The sequence below is a fragment of the Labrus bergylta genome, chromosome 15 (genome assembly GCF_963930695.1).
Source record: "Labrus bergylta chromosome 15, fLabBer1.1, whole genome shotgun sequence".
Taxonomy (NCBI): domain Eukaryota; kingdom Metazoa; phylum Chordata; class Actinopteri; order Labriformes; family Labridae; genus Labrus; species Labrus bergylta.
This window is the reverse complement of record NC_089209.1, coordinates 3633941-3646567: the sequence shown is the minus strand read 5'-3', so window position 1 is coordinate 3646567 and position 12627 is coordinate 3633941. Positions and strand designations below refer to the sequence as shown.

Sequence of the window (12627 nt, the reverse complement as noted above, 5' to 3'; positions counted from 1 at the left end):
TAAAGTTTGAGGTGCAGCTGACTGACACTTTCAACAATATGCTAGATAAAAAGTATGTGTCACCATCATCAGAGAATAAAAGTGCAGAAATGTTCCACTGATGAGTCAAAGCAGACACATTTTAAAAACATAGATCCTTTATTAAAACACATGCTGCTACAGTTGTCCGTAAAAACAGCTGCTTTTCAAACCACTGACATCATCACAGTGGGAGGAGTTACAGTAATCATAATAACGACCGGGACGTGTCACACCTCCTCGTACTGATTATTGATCTCCACAGGAATACAAAACCACAGGAAGCTGCATCGACGCCCTTTCAAAATAAGAATCCCAAAAATAAAATATGAGTCGAATCATCACTCGGGGGGATTCTCAGTCCAACTTTTTACACTCCTGTCAGTCCAGTGAGCTCGCCTTGATCACAGACGCTGGTTGAATGCTGTAACAGCGCCCTCCCCTCCCCCCCCCCAAAAAAAAACACACACACACACAAATCCCACTGATTTTTTTGCAACATCAGACTCCAAAGTTTGACCGTCTCTTCCTTCCTAATGTTTGAAAGAAGAGAAACAGAACATGATGAAGCAACGACCCGGAGGGAGAAACTAAAAAAATAAAGGAGGAGGAGTCATCCAAACAGTCGACATCTTGAAGTGGAAACCAGACCTCTCCTGTGGTGTGGTGACAAAAACAGATTTGACTGAACCACTGAACTCGAGCTGTTTGGATCTGATTAAAGCCGCTCTGCTGAGACACTGGATGCTTCACGTCCAACATTTTTCACGTCCAGCTGATTTCTCCATTTTGACTCTTTTTCTGCTTGAGGGGCTTTAAATGTTCGGCTGCTGTTTGGGAGGAAAGAAAACTATTTTGTTTACGTCATTCAAACATAAAAAGCTTTTATTTGTCCAGGGAAAGATTCGACGGAAGCCTTAATAGGACATCCATCCACACATTGTATTTAATCCATCTTCCCACAATATGATTCACTTCCTGTTTGTTAGACATCAAAACTGGCTCTCTCGTTAATCTGAGTTGTTTTCTCAAGATCTCGACTTTCTCGTCATCACAGGATATCAAAGCTGTTTTTTTCCCGTCACAGTGGAATAACTTCTCTCATAACGTTGAGATAACAGAGCTGGTGTCCTCATGATTAAAGGGATATTTTCTATCAACTTTAAAAACCAATTCAGACCGCCGATACTAATGCCTCTGTGCTGTTTCACCTTCAATCTGAATGTTGTGGCGTAATTGGCGGACAAATAGAACCGTCCTCTGAACCGACTTTGGTAACAGAGGCGTTACAGCTGAGTCAGCGAGGTGTGTGTGTGTGTGTGTGTGTGTGTGTGTGTGTGTGTGTGCATACCTGACTGTGTGTGTATGTGGAGCTCCCGCTGTGCCGCGCTTCTGCAACGTCGAACGCAATGAGACTTCACAGACACTAATATGACGCCGTCGCAGAATCAGTGAGAATGCACAAAGACGTGATGACGGCTATTTTTGTTTTTTTGTTGAGAAGTTGAGACCTCGAGAAAACAATCGGAGATTACTCGTTATCACGGGGAAATGGAGTGAATACATTGCATTGATGCGTGTCGATCTTTCACTCGTCTCGCTCGGTCTTCTCCACAGCTAATGTCTGCTAACGGTGTTTATAAGAGAGACCGGGAGTTACTGAGATGAAATTATGAAGGCTGCTGATTTGAGCGTGAAGAGATTCAAGGTATCCTTAACCTCAAATGTCCAGCGTGTAAAAAGTTCCCTTGTGTGGCTCAATATAGATCACATTAACAGGAGAGTAGGTGAAGGGCGGACATGATTAGAGAAACGTGGTATCAGCACTTTGGGAACAAATCAAAAGGCCATAAAAACACCTGCTACAAACACAAGATGTTCTTTTTTTTTAAAACAAATCCTTCTCATTCAGAGTGATCGAGTACAATCAAAGAACCCGAACCCAAACCTTCTGAGCGAACAGATTCAACAAGTCAAACCAGAAACACAATAAAGAACACATTCAGTCACAAAAAGCAGCGTCCAGTCGCTACATTGACGTTCAGCGTTTCCTGTTGTTGTTTTTAATCGTCTCTACGTCCATGTTTTAAACTGTTGTTTGGGGAAATGTCGAGAAGAGGAGTGTCCGTGTTTGTCTTTTAATCCAGAGAGTCCGTTGTTTTTCGTCTGTTTTGTAAAATGTAAATGTTGAATCTGCTTTTGTGAAGATCCAGAAAACCCTCAAACATCATCCAGAACATCTGAACATCTGCGTAAGTCTTTCCTGAAGGAAGAAATCCAAAGATATGTTTCCACTTCAGAGCGTTAAACTCTTTGTCTGTTCCTCTGTGAGAAACTTTGAGGAAGTCTGAACAATCAAAGCAGCTTTGTGCTTCTCCTGAAAGCTGATGAACACTAAAACCTCCGATTCAGATATGAACACTACGAGCTGGTTGTTTGGTGCCAGAGGTGGAGATGTGAGAGTCAGGTCTCTCTCTCTCTCTGGGCTGTGCTATGGTCCACTGCTGGCCAAACATCAGAAACATAGAAAGGAAAAGTCAGTGAGGATGGCTCCGTGTGGATCTACACAGAAGAGTTGCGAGTTCTGAGTGGCTAAAAACTGGGCGAGTCGAGCTATCTGATCATTTCTGTCTTTGCAGATTTAAAAAAAATGTGATTTGTTTTTGTGTAGATCGAGCCACAAACAGCCTCCTCCTCCATGTTTTGAAGAGTGGAAGACGAGGATTTCTGTGTTTTTTTTTTTAGTCTTAGTCTGCTGTCTCGCAGGGCGTGCATAGCTCACTGTGGGAATCAAAAAGCCAGGATATGATGACGTCTGTAAGGTTTTTCTTTTGTATGTTGGCAACAAACAAACTTGTTCAGTGAGCGTGAAACATTCAAAGAAAAAGAGATGAAACAATCAAAAGACAGAATTCAGAATTCAGAAACAATCCCGAGCTCGGACTCCTGAAGTCCTCTGGATTACAAATCATGAGACAAAAACAAGAGAAGAAGAATGAGGCAACGTTTACAGACATGTAAAGATCCTCTCTGCTCCGTCATATGGGACGTAGAAGTTGCACCAGGCAGGTTTCTTATTAGCATTCAAAGGTACCCCGTGAAACACCCTTATATGGCTGCTCGCTGTCTTTCTGTGGATCTGTTGGTGCCATTTTAAACTTCCTCCACCGAATCATGAAAGGACCAAGAGCATCAAACCAACAGAGAAGGCTCATCCCTGTCCTGGTTACAGCTTAAGCCGGGCGTACTCTGTATGATTTCAGGGGATTTAGAAAAGATTTTTGAGTCTTAAGATGGTCGGATGTTTTTCTTGCATGTTTGATATTTTGGTCGTACATTAGCACGTTGACATTAGAGCGACGAGTCGATTCCCTGACTTACTTCCGAACTCTTTTCCTGACTGTGTCTGCACATGAAGTGACAGACAATGTCCAAAATCACCATGGCAACAGCAGGCATGCCTGTTTAATCTGTCCTCCACCAATCATGAAAGAAACATCGGCAGGTAATATCAGCTGACCTCCAGCTGACAGGGAACATTTGTTGTGATTTTGTTGCTCGTGTATTTCGGTGATGCTGAGTGTGTGAGAGAGATGAGAGGCTCTCTCTGCTGGTGTGTGTATTTGAGCCGTGCATTTAAGACAGCTGACATACACTCACATCTATCGACAATTGTGAATGGCCCGTCCTGATGTAACTCGTACAGCTTGAGCTCTCAGGTTGTAGCCTACAGAGTGAGCACATAAATCGTGAACTGTGGTTGTGCGTCGTAAACGATTCAGTCGTTCAGAGTGAGCTGACATCCCAGCTGACTTATACAATCTCACAGTGTACGCCGGGCTTAAAAAACATCGTTCCAAAAGCACTACTAGAGCCTTCACAAAGTGACTTTTTGTCTTCTGTCACATTGATGTTCGATCATTTCCAGACAAAAACCTGCCTGGTGCAGCTTGGATGGACGGAGATGTAACACCAAAAAACAGACTTTACTTCAAGGTAATCCTTCAGATGAAGTCTAAAGAAGTGGAAAGGTGAAAAAGTTTCATCATCACTTCACTTAAAGTAGCCTTTTGAATTTATGGATGTTATCCTGGAGGGGAGGGGCTCGTCTTTGTTCACTTAAACACATCTGACTGTAGAGTTGTCTGAAGGCTTCTCCCTGTACACTACATTCTGTGGATGAATCAAACATGAATAAAACGTCAAACCTCTGAACTGTGTCTGCGTTCGACAGTGTGAGAAGAACCGATGCTTTGATATGTGATGTTCTTCTCTCTGAGAGTGTTTCTCTCATTTCAAGCTTTAACAACATTTACTGCCTCATCCTTGATATCAGCGTGACGGGAGATCTCAAGCTGTGAGATTCATCGAAGGCCTCAACAGGAGAATCCGAAAAAAAACACACACAAAAAAACACAATCAAATTCAAACTCGATTGGATTTTTGGACGGTTCAAACACTCGTGGCTTTCCTGTCCCTCTTTTAAATCTCCTGCTCAAAAACTGAAACTGTGGAATACATCATGAAAGAACTGTATGACGTTAAACTTCACTGCTTTGATTCTTCAACATAAAGCAGAGCGGATGATTACCCTCATGTTACAGAAGAACAAAGAAATAAGTCTGTTTAATTGTTTAGATCACAACATGACAGGTCTTAATAACACTTTTAAAACTCATTTTGTGACCAATAAGACACCTCAGAGCTCTGATTGGCTGTAAGGCTGCAGTCCGGACACGCTGACAGTATGCACAGAGCCTCTGCCAAATAAATCTGTCTTCAATGGAGCGTTTAGTTCTCACTTAGCCATCGACATCTGTCTCCACTCCCGGTCTGCCTCTCTCTGAGGACTAACCGGCTGCAGCTGAACTCCAGATGTGAGGACAGCTGGATGAATGTGTGACACAAACGAGTCGCCTGCAGCTGAGTTTGGCCGAAGCTCTGCTCACCTTCTGCTGGCCCTGTCTCACCACTAAAACAAGCGTTTCCACTGGTTCTCTCGTGCATCTTACTACGACTAACAGCATCACTTTGTAGAGGTTTCGGTAACCACGGTTACAGTTGTCGTGAGTGACTTGTTTTGGCTTTAGAGAAACTGATTTGTGCTCAAACCTGCTCTCTCATCTTTGTCTAGAGCCGGGGGTTCCTAAACTTTCTGAACGCTCTGATAGAGACATAGAGGTGTTGATGTGTTTAGTTTTGTGTCAACAGAGGGAGAAAGAGTGGAGCAGAAGAAGAAGAGGGTGGGGGGACAGGAGGTTTGCCGCAGTGCTCTAATGATCGCCCTCTGATCTCCTGCAGTGAATCGTCTCCTCGTCTCCTCCTCTCCTCTCCTCGTCTCTTTTATCCCTCTGTTTCCTCTCTATCCACTCTCTAAGGCTTTGATTTCCCAGCATACTTTATTGAACGTCCTCTTCTTATTCTAGCCTCGCCCGCTCTGATCAGTCGACTCTACGATGTCTTTGGGGGGTCTTTTATTTAAGCACAAACTCAGTTTTTAAATATTGTTAATATTTGATCAGGACAGATAGTTTCTTTTTTAGGCACGACTCAGAGACACTCAGTCTCTGAAGGATTACTGAAAAGTTTGGATAAATCTACTGTCAGGACTCAACAACTCTCCTCCCGTCAGTCGATTTGATCCGGGTTTAAATCGGTAGAACTTCTTCTGAACTTGAGGGTAAGTTCTAAAGCTACTCGGTTGAAAAGTGTCAGAGCGGTTGTCAGGAACTCTTAGTCCGTTCAGTGACCACCTTTAGGTTTAAAAACCAGACCCCACTGTCACATTCTGTCTTGAGTTTCTAACAAGTTCTTTCAGTTCCTGCTCACAAAAGCTCTTTTTTTGTTTTTATCATCCACCTGGTGTGAGTAAAATCCAGCCGAGTTTCTCTCCGTGCTGCAGTGACTCCTCTCCTGAAAACACGGGGTGGCGGGTCTCGGATCAGGGTGGATATGAAGGCAGGGTGGATTGAAAGAAGACTGTGAGGTGAAGCAGGAGGATCAGATGCGGATCTGGTATCCGTCGTTCAGAGTGCTGAGCTCCGGAGGTTTCCTCTCCACCGACGCCGGCCTGACAGAGAGAGAGAGAGAGAGAGAGAGAGAGAGAGACAGACAGAGAGAGAGAGAGAGACACAGAGAGAGAGAGAGAGAGAGAGAGAGAGACAGAGAGACAGAGAGAGAGAGAGAGAGAGAGAGACAGACAGAGAGAGAGACACAGAGAGAGAGAGAGAGAGAGACAGAGAGACAGAGAGAGAGAGAGAGAGAGAGAGATAGAGAGAGAGAGAGAGAGAGAGGGTTAACACTCACTGAATACATCCTTAACTTTCTCCATACTAACATTAACTTACATCGCTCATTAATCATCAGGTTGTTAACATATCAGACTTTTCGTTTAGCAAAGCTTTCAAACGTTTTCAGGGCTTCTGTTGTCACCAGCGGTTAGCGACGAATGACTTCCAGCCACGTCCTACTTCTCCGTGTGTTTCACTTTTTTTTTTTGAGTCCCGATGCAACTTGAGAAGTTAGACTTGAGTCGGAGTTGAGAACACATTTCTAAGAGGAGATTGATGGCTGCAGTTGCACGCAGAAGTCGGTTTAAAAACATGAACGAGAGCTGAATCTAGGGCTGCTTTTAAAATATCGATTTTCCCAATTCAATATTGATTCAGGGGAAATCTTGAGATACATTTTTTTGTTGTAATGCCGCCCCTTTTCCACTGGGGGCACTGTTAGTGCTGTGAATTCATTCACAGGCACAATCGTGAAACTTTAGATCACACTGTACTTTGATGTTTTATTCTTTGTTTATTAAAGAATAATGCAACGATAAAATACATTTTAGAGTCAGTTTGTTTTAAACAAACACAAACAATGCTCACATCATTATTTAACAAACATCAGAAGGTACTGCGATGACTTATCTGGTATTCCTGTCATCTGTTTGGATTAATAAATCGATATCGAATCATATTGATCGATATCAAATCAGTTTGCAAGGACAACTTTAAAACAGAAGTGTATTTCTGTCATTGGAATTAAATTGTGGAATTCTTTAAATAATGATTTGAAGGGTTGTGTTCAGAAATTTCAGTTTAAGAAAATGTATAAGAACAAAGTGATCAGACTGTATGCAGCTGGCAGTTAGTGTATTCTGTGTGTGTTTTCCGTCTTATTTCTGAGGAAGTGAAGACTGAATTATCAGATTTGTTTTATGTTGGCATGATATTCATTCATTGATTGTAATTTGGACAGAACCATCCAGATATTTATAGTTTGCTTTTTGAGTAAGGGGGGGGGGGGCAGGCAAAACAAGATGTATTCTTCTCCCTGCTCCTTTCCGTACATGGGACAAAGTGTGAATTGTTTTTTACTTTTTCTGTTGTGTGTTTTGACATGTACAGAACAAATTAAAAAAATAAAAAATGAATCGAATCGTGACCCAAAGAATGGAAATCCAGTTGAATTGTGAGGTTGTGGACAACACCCAGCTCTAAGTGAATCGTTGTAAGATAATCACTGACGGTTACGTTCTACCTCTCAGCTCTCCTCGAGTCTGTTAATAAACACTAAGACACTCACATTGATGGCTGTTTTCAGTTTGTCTCTGTATGTTGTAACTGTCCTGAACAAATAAACGATACATAATAATACTAAAAATAATAAAAACCAAAAGACCAAAATATCTAACCCCTCTCTGGATAACAGCGCCGTGTCATCGTGGAGGAAAGCGACTTTCAAAGGTTCTGTTGTTGAAGAGATTATCTGACGGAGCCGAGAGCGTCTGAGTGTATTTTAAGTTTCAACATGACCGTGCTGTGACAATCAAGGCGTTTCAAAGAGAGGAGGGCCCTGGGTTGTTATTGTGCAAAGGAATGTTTACTTGTGTCTAAAAAGAACCTCAAAGTGACTCACACTGAGTCCAGAAAGCTCTCCTCACCGTCCATAACTTTAACAAATATCATCAGTTTAATATCGTTCATGAGTTACAAAACGACAAGAATCTGACACAGAGGTTTTTATGTTTGTTTTTCTGGTTTGAGTCAAACATGCAGAAAAAACAGCAACATTCAACTAGAAACTAAAGATGTCACCCAAGCCGGATAAAACTGTCATAAATGTTGTCTGAAGAACAAACTGAATCCACGTTCTGAATCTGGAGGGTGAAACATGGTGAGAAAAGTTTGTGTAAAAAGAAAAATGTTAGTCTGCAGAGAACCTTTGACGTCTAGAGAAGGAGAGGAGGAGAGAAGGAGAGGAGGAGAGGAGGAGAGGAGGAGAGGAGGAGAGTGAAGAAGTAAAGGGAGAAACAGATTCCACTCTTTCATTTTGCTCAAAGAATCCGATTGAATCCTCTGTGATATTTCCTCTCTCCTTTTCCCCCCTCCTCTTTTTCATTTTTCATCATCTTCTCTTTCTTCCCTCACTCTTTTCTTCATCCTTCCACTTCAGACATTTCTTAGACTGAAGCTTTCCATCTCTCTCTCTCTCGCTCTCTCTCTCTCCTTCTGACACATCAAGGAAAAGAGTTATTTGTTGAAGCCAATCTGCAGAACCTCCTCTTCTCTCCATTTACCATTTCTTCCTGTCTTGCTGTTTCCAGGCCCTCTCCTCTTGTGTCTCTCCTCTCTTCTCTCCTCCCTCCTCTCCTCTCGTGTCTCTCCTCTCCTCCCTCCTCTCCTCTTGTGTCTCTCCTCCTTTCTCCTCTCCTTCTCTTCTGTCTTCCTCTCTCCTCTTGTGTCTCTCCTCTCCTCTTGTCTCCTCTCCTCCTCCCCTCCTCTTGCATCTCTCCTCTCCTCTTGTCTCCTCTCCTCTCCTCTCCCCTCCTCCTCTCCTCTCGTGTCTCTCCTCTCCTCTTTCTCTTCTTGCCCCTTTTCGTTTCTCCCTCATTTCCTTCTATCACTCTTCTTGCTATCTTAAACTTTCTTGTTTCTTTGCGTTCTTTCACTGTATCTAAGTGAGGAGCTGCTCATTGCATAAAGTTTTCATGTTTTCATTCCCTTCACTTCCTGTGCTGTAAAGCAGTTTGTACCGTGTGCTGCTGAAGCGTGTGGGAGTCGCAGCAGGTTATTACAGCGTGTCTCTGTTGAAGAGGCAGCACGTTGTTCAGTGTCTAAGTGCTCTGATGATTACAGTAATAGCTTTTTAAGTACCACGTTCAGCTGCTTTAAAGAGAGGCAGTGTACTGTTTCTGTGAACTGATGACATTAACTTTTATAAAGATTAAAATAACCACGAGTCTGACTGAACCCTGAGGGGAGAAGAATCTGATGAAGCTCATAAAGAAACTTTTTCAATGTTAACGTCTCATTAGACTCAACAGACACACGGTCCTTTTCTCTAACATACTTCTGTTAGGCCCCGGGTCCACCTAGCGCTTTTCTTTCTGATCGCCAACATCTTTTTTTCAGGTGTTTTCAAAGAGGAGAGAGCGTTGGCAGCAGCAGAGAAAAAACGCAGAGCTCAGCGTCTTTTTTCCTTCCTTGAGCGGCCACTCCAAGTTAAAAAAAAAATCTTTCAGATTCTCAACTTTTCAGAAGGTTGCTGTTGATGCACTGGCGCTCTTTTTAAAATATATTTTTTCTCCTACAGATCGTGCTCTGGACCCCCATCCTCCTCGCTCCGTGTTCAGACAGTATCCTCCGTTTGAAGCTCATGGTGAAGGGAAAAAAAAGATCTCAAATATAAAACATCCAGAGAACAACAGAGCATAGTCGGTCATACAGAGGCTGTTGTCATAGAGACAAGACGCACGTGCAGCACAAGCGCTTCATCCAATCGCTCCAGAGCGCACAGCCAGCACTTATTTTTCCCCCCAGGTGGACACAGGGGCCTTCACCGGCACGAGGGCAGATCGAAAAGTAAAGTGTGATAATGAGTTTTAGCTGTTTCACCTCGTCACTGAACCAGATCATAAAAAATGAATGTCCTTCAGAGGATGAATACTGATGACAGGAAGTGAGATCACGAAAAACTACAAGGCTCAAGTTGACCTGAAGATCAGACTGGATTTACAGGATTTCATTTCACATATTTATGAACGTGTGAAAAAAAAAAAAGCCAAACTAATGTGTTTACTTTTCCTCCTGTGACAGTTCAAGGTGGACATAATACATCTGATTCGATTCCTTTATTTACTGTAATATGTTAAAACAAGTTTAAGCAGTTTGAGGAGCACATTATTGTTTGTATATTAAAGCAACAACTTCTATTGTCTCTTAATTCATTAATAAACAAGTATTCTGAGTTTATTATTTTGTATTCAAAATGTATAAAAATTTGAACGATAGAAATACAATTCCATCACTGTTTGAAACGTTAGAGGGATAAATGAGGATGACACAGAAAATCTCTTAATTTCCAATAACTGAAACAAAAAATAACAAAAAATAGTGTTCTATTTTCTATCTGACGGACTTTAGGACTTTATGTTTAGATACGGTACAAATGATATGAAATGATATGTTGGGATTCTTTTTGTGATTTGTTGTGTTGACTGATCTTAAAACCAGCTCAGATGTACATAATTTAAACTCCTCACGGGAAAGGTCAGCACAGTGCCACGTCAAATGGCAACAGCGGGAAGACGCTAATTCTGGTGCAGCGTTCGTGTGTGTGTGTGTGTGTGTGTGTGTGTGTGTGTGTGTGTGTGTGTGTGTTTGTGGTGACGCTGCAGTACGGCTGGTCTGCAGCTGTTGTCGGATTGTGTTACATCCCACCACACAGCTGACAGACACACACATAAACACACTCAGCGTCCTGCATGTGTGTGTGTGTGTGTGTGTGTGTGTGTGTGTGTGTGTGTGTGTGTGTGTGTGTGTGTGTGTGTGTGTGTGTGTGTGTGTGTGTGTGTGTGAAAAGTTTTCCTGCCATTGAAGCGGAGTGTTGAGTCACCCTGTTTTGAAGAGCTGCTGCTCACTCTGAAAGAATCTCCTGCACCTGGTCTTTAACTGAAGGTTCAACACACTGTCTCGTCCGGCCCGGTGGAGATGGAAGGTATTACTTTTGTTAGATTATATGACTCAATTTATCCTTTTTACTAGTTTGACACGGCTTCAAAGCAAGGCGACAGATTCATAAAGGTGTGTGAACATGTGTCTATTAAGACTAACTGTAATTTCAGGAACGAGTACACTATAATCGATTAAAAAGATCCAGTTGTTCGAAAAATGTTTGGACCACATTACTGCCAAATGAAAGAGCAGCTCCCACAGATTCAAACAAGACCTTGTGTGGTATTGTAATAGAGTGTGTGGTGAAGAGAGAGCAAAGAAACTTTAAATGTTCTGATTTCTCAATGGGGTTTGGTGCTGTACGGTCCTCTTTTTCATTCTGTGTGTGGATGAGTGTTTTCTCGCTGAATCAGAGGCCTGACATCCTTCCTCTAAGTCAGACAGAGGAAGACACACACACACACACACACACACACACACACACACACACACACACACACACACACACCATGATGACAACCCCTAGAGTCAGCTGAACAGAACAAGGGCTTGTCTGATGGGCGATAATGCTGAGCTGTCAGCAGCAGAGACTTGAGATATAAACTCTCCTTGACCTGAGGAGCAGAGCGGTGAAGAGAGAGAGAGAGAGAGAGGGACACACACACACACACACACACACACACACACACACACACACACACACACACACACACACACACACACACACACACACACACACACGAGGGATAAACTCCCACATCCACTATTCAAACACCGGTGATCTCACTGGGTATTATTCTCATGAGCTGCTGAAACTGTCTCAAGCAGGAAGTAGAAAAGTGATTAAAAAATAAAAAAAATAAAAAAACACTCACGATTTGTCTCTGCGATGTGCGAAGCGTCGCTGGGGACTGATCTGTCGTCGGCGTGGCGATAAGGATTTCCCCCGGCTCCGCTCCTTGATTGGTGACTGGGCACTGGATGATTTGAGGATCTGAAGAAAGAGAGTCACATGAAGCAGCAATCATCAATCTCACTATTCTTTCCCTCATATGAAGATGTTTTTTAGCCTGTTTTAGCTCTTTGTTTTGGCAGTATCATTTTTCCACACAGTTCAGTCTCACTTATAAACCAGCTATAGGCTCCTCCTGTTCAGCACCAAACAGCTGCTGAAGATTTGACTAACTGGTGAAAAAAGTCAAGTGATGTTATTTTGAGGAGATATCATGATTGGACAGACGCTGGGCTGCTACATTAAAGCACCAGTATGTAGGACTTGCCTTGGTGCACTTTGGCGCCCACCTAAGGTCTCTGAGTGTGACTGCACCGTCTGACAGCTTGACGGAGCCGTACACACGAGATGTACTCGACCCGCTGCCAAAGTTACATAGCGCAGTAAACGGACAATCGGGCCGAGCTGTGGACATCGTAGAGACACCGCTCTCCTTTCTGAAAGTTATTGTGCCATCAAATCGACCTTTGAAACTTCTATTTTAAGGTGGAAAAGTTCCATGTTGTTGCTTTAAATCAACACTGTTGTTGCTTTGTGTCTGCTAAATGTGCCTCATGCATGTTGTCCTTTTCTTTTAGCTTGTTGTGAATCCTTTTTCCTGGACAATCGTTTCAAAGTTACTCACAATAACTCTCCTCATAATTCATT

The 12627-nt window shown here is 42.7% G+C and overlaps 1 protein-coding gene across 2 annotated transcripts in view; it reads right to left on the bottom strand.

Moving 5' to 3' along the window:
* Positions 1-115: 115 nt before the first annotated feature.
* The window catches only part of vash2 (vasohibin 2), a 42195-nt gene continuing 29683 nt past the window's right edge, over positions 116-12627 (bottom strand). Inside the window, exons 8-9 of one of the 2 annotated variants that reach the window (XM_020654998.3) lie at positions 11843-11961; positions 116-6088 (exon numbers count right to left, since the gene is read on the bottom strand). In XM_020654998.3, coding sequence (XP_020510654.1) covers positions 6019-6088; positions 11843-11961 — 189 coding nt within the window. In that variant the 3' untranslated portion in view covers positions 116-6018. Of the gene's footprint in view, positions 6089-6310; positions 11582-11842; positions 11962-12627 lie in introns of those variants that run through there. The other variant, XM_065963583.1, reaches the window with a different exon arrangement.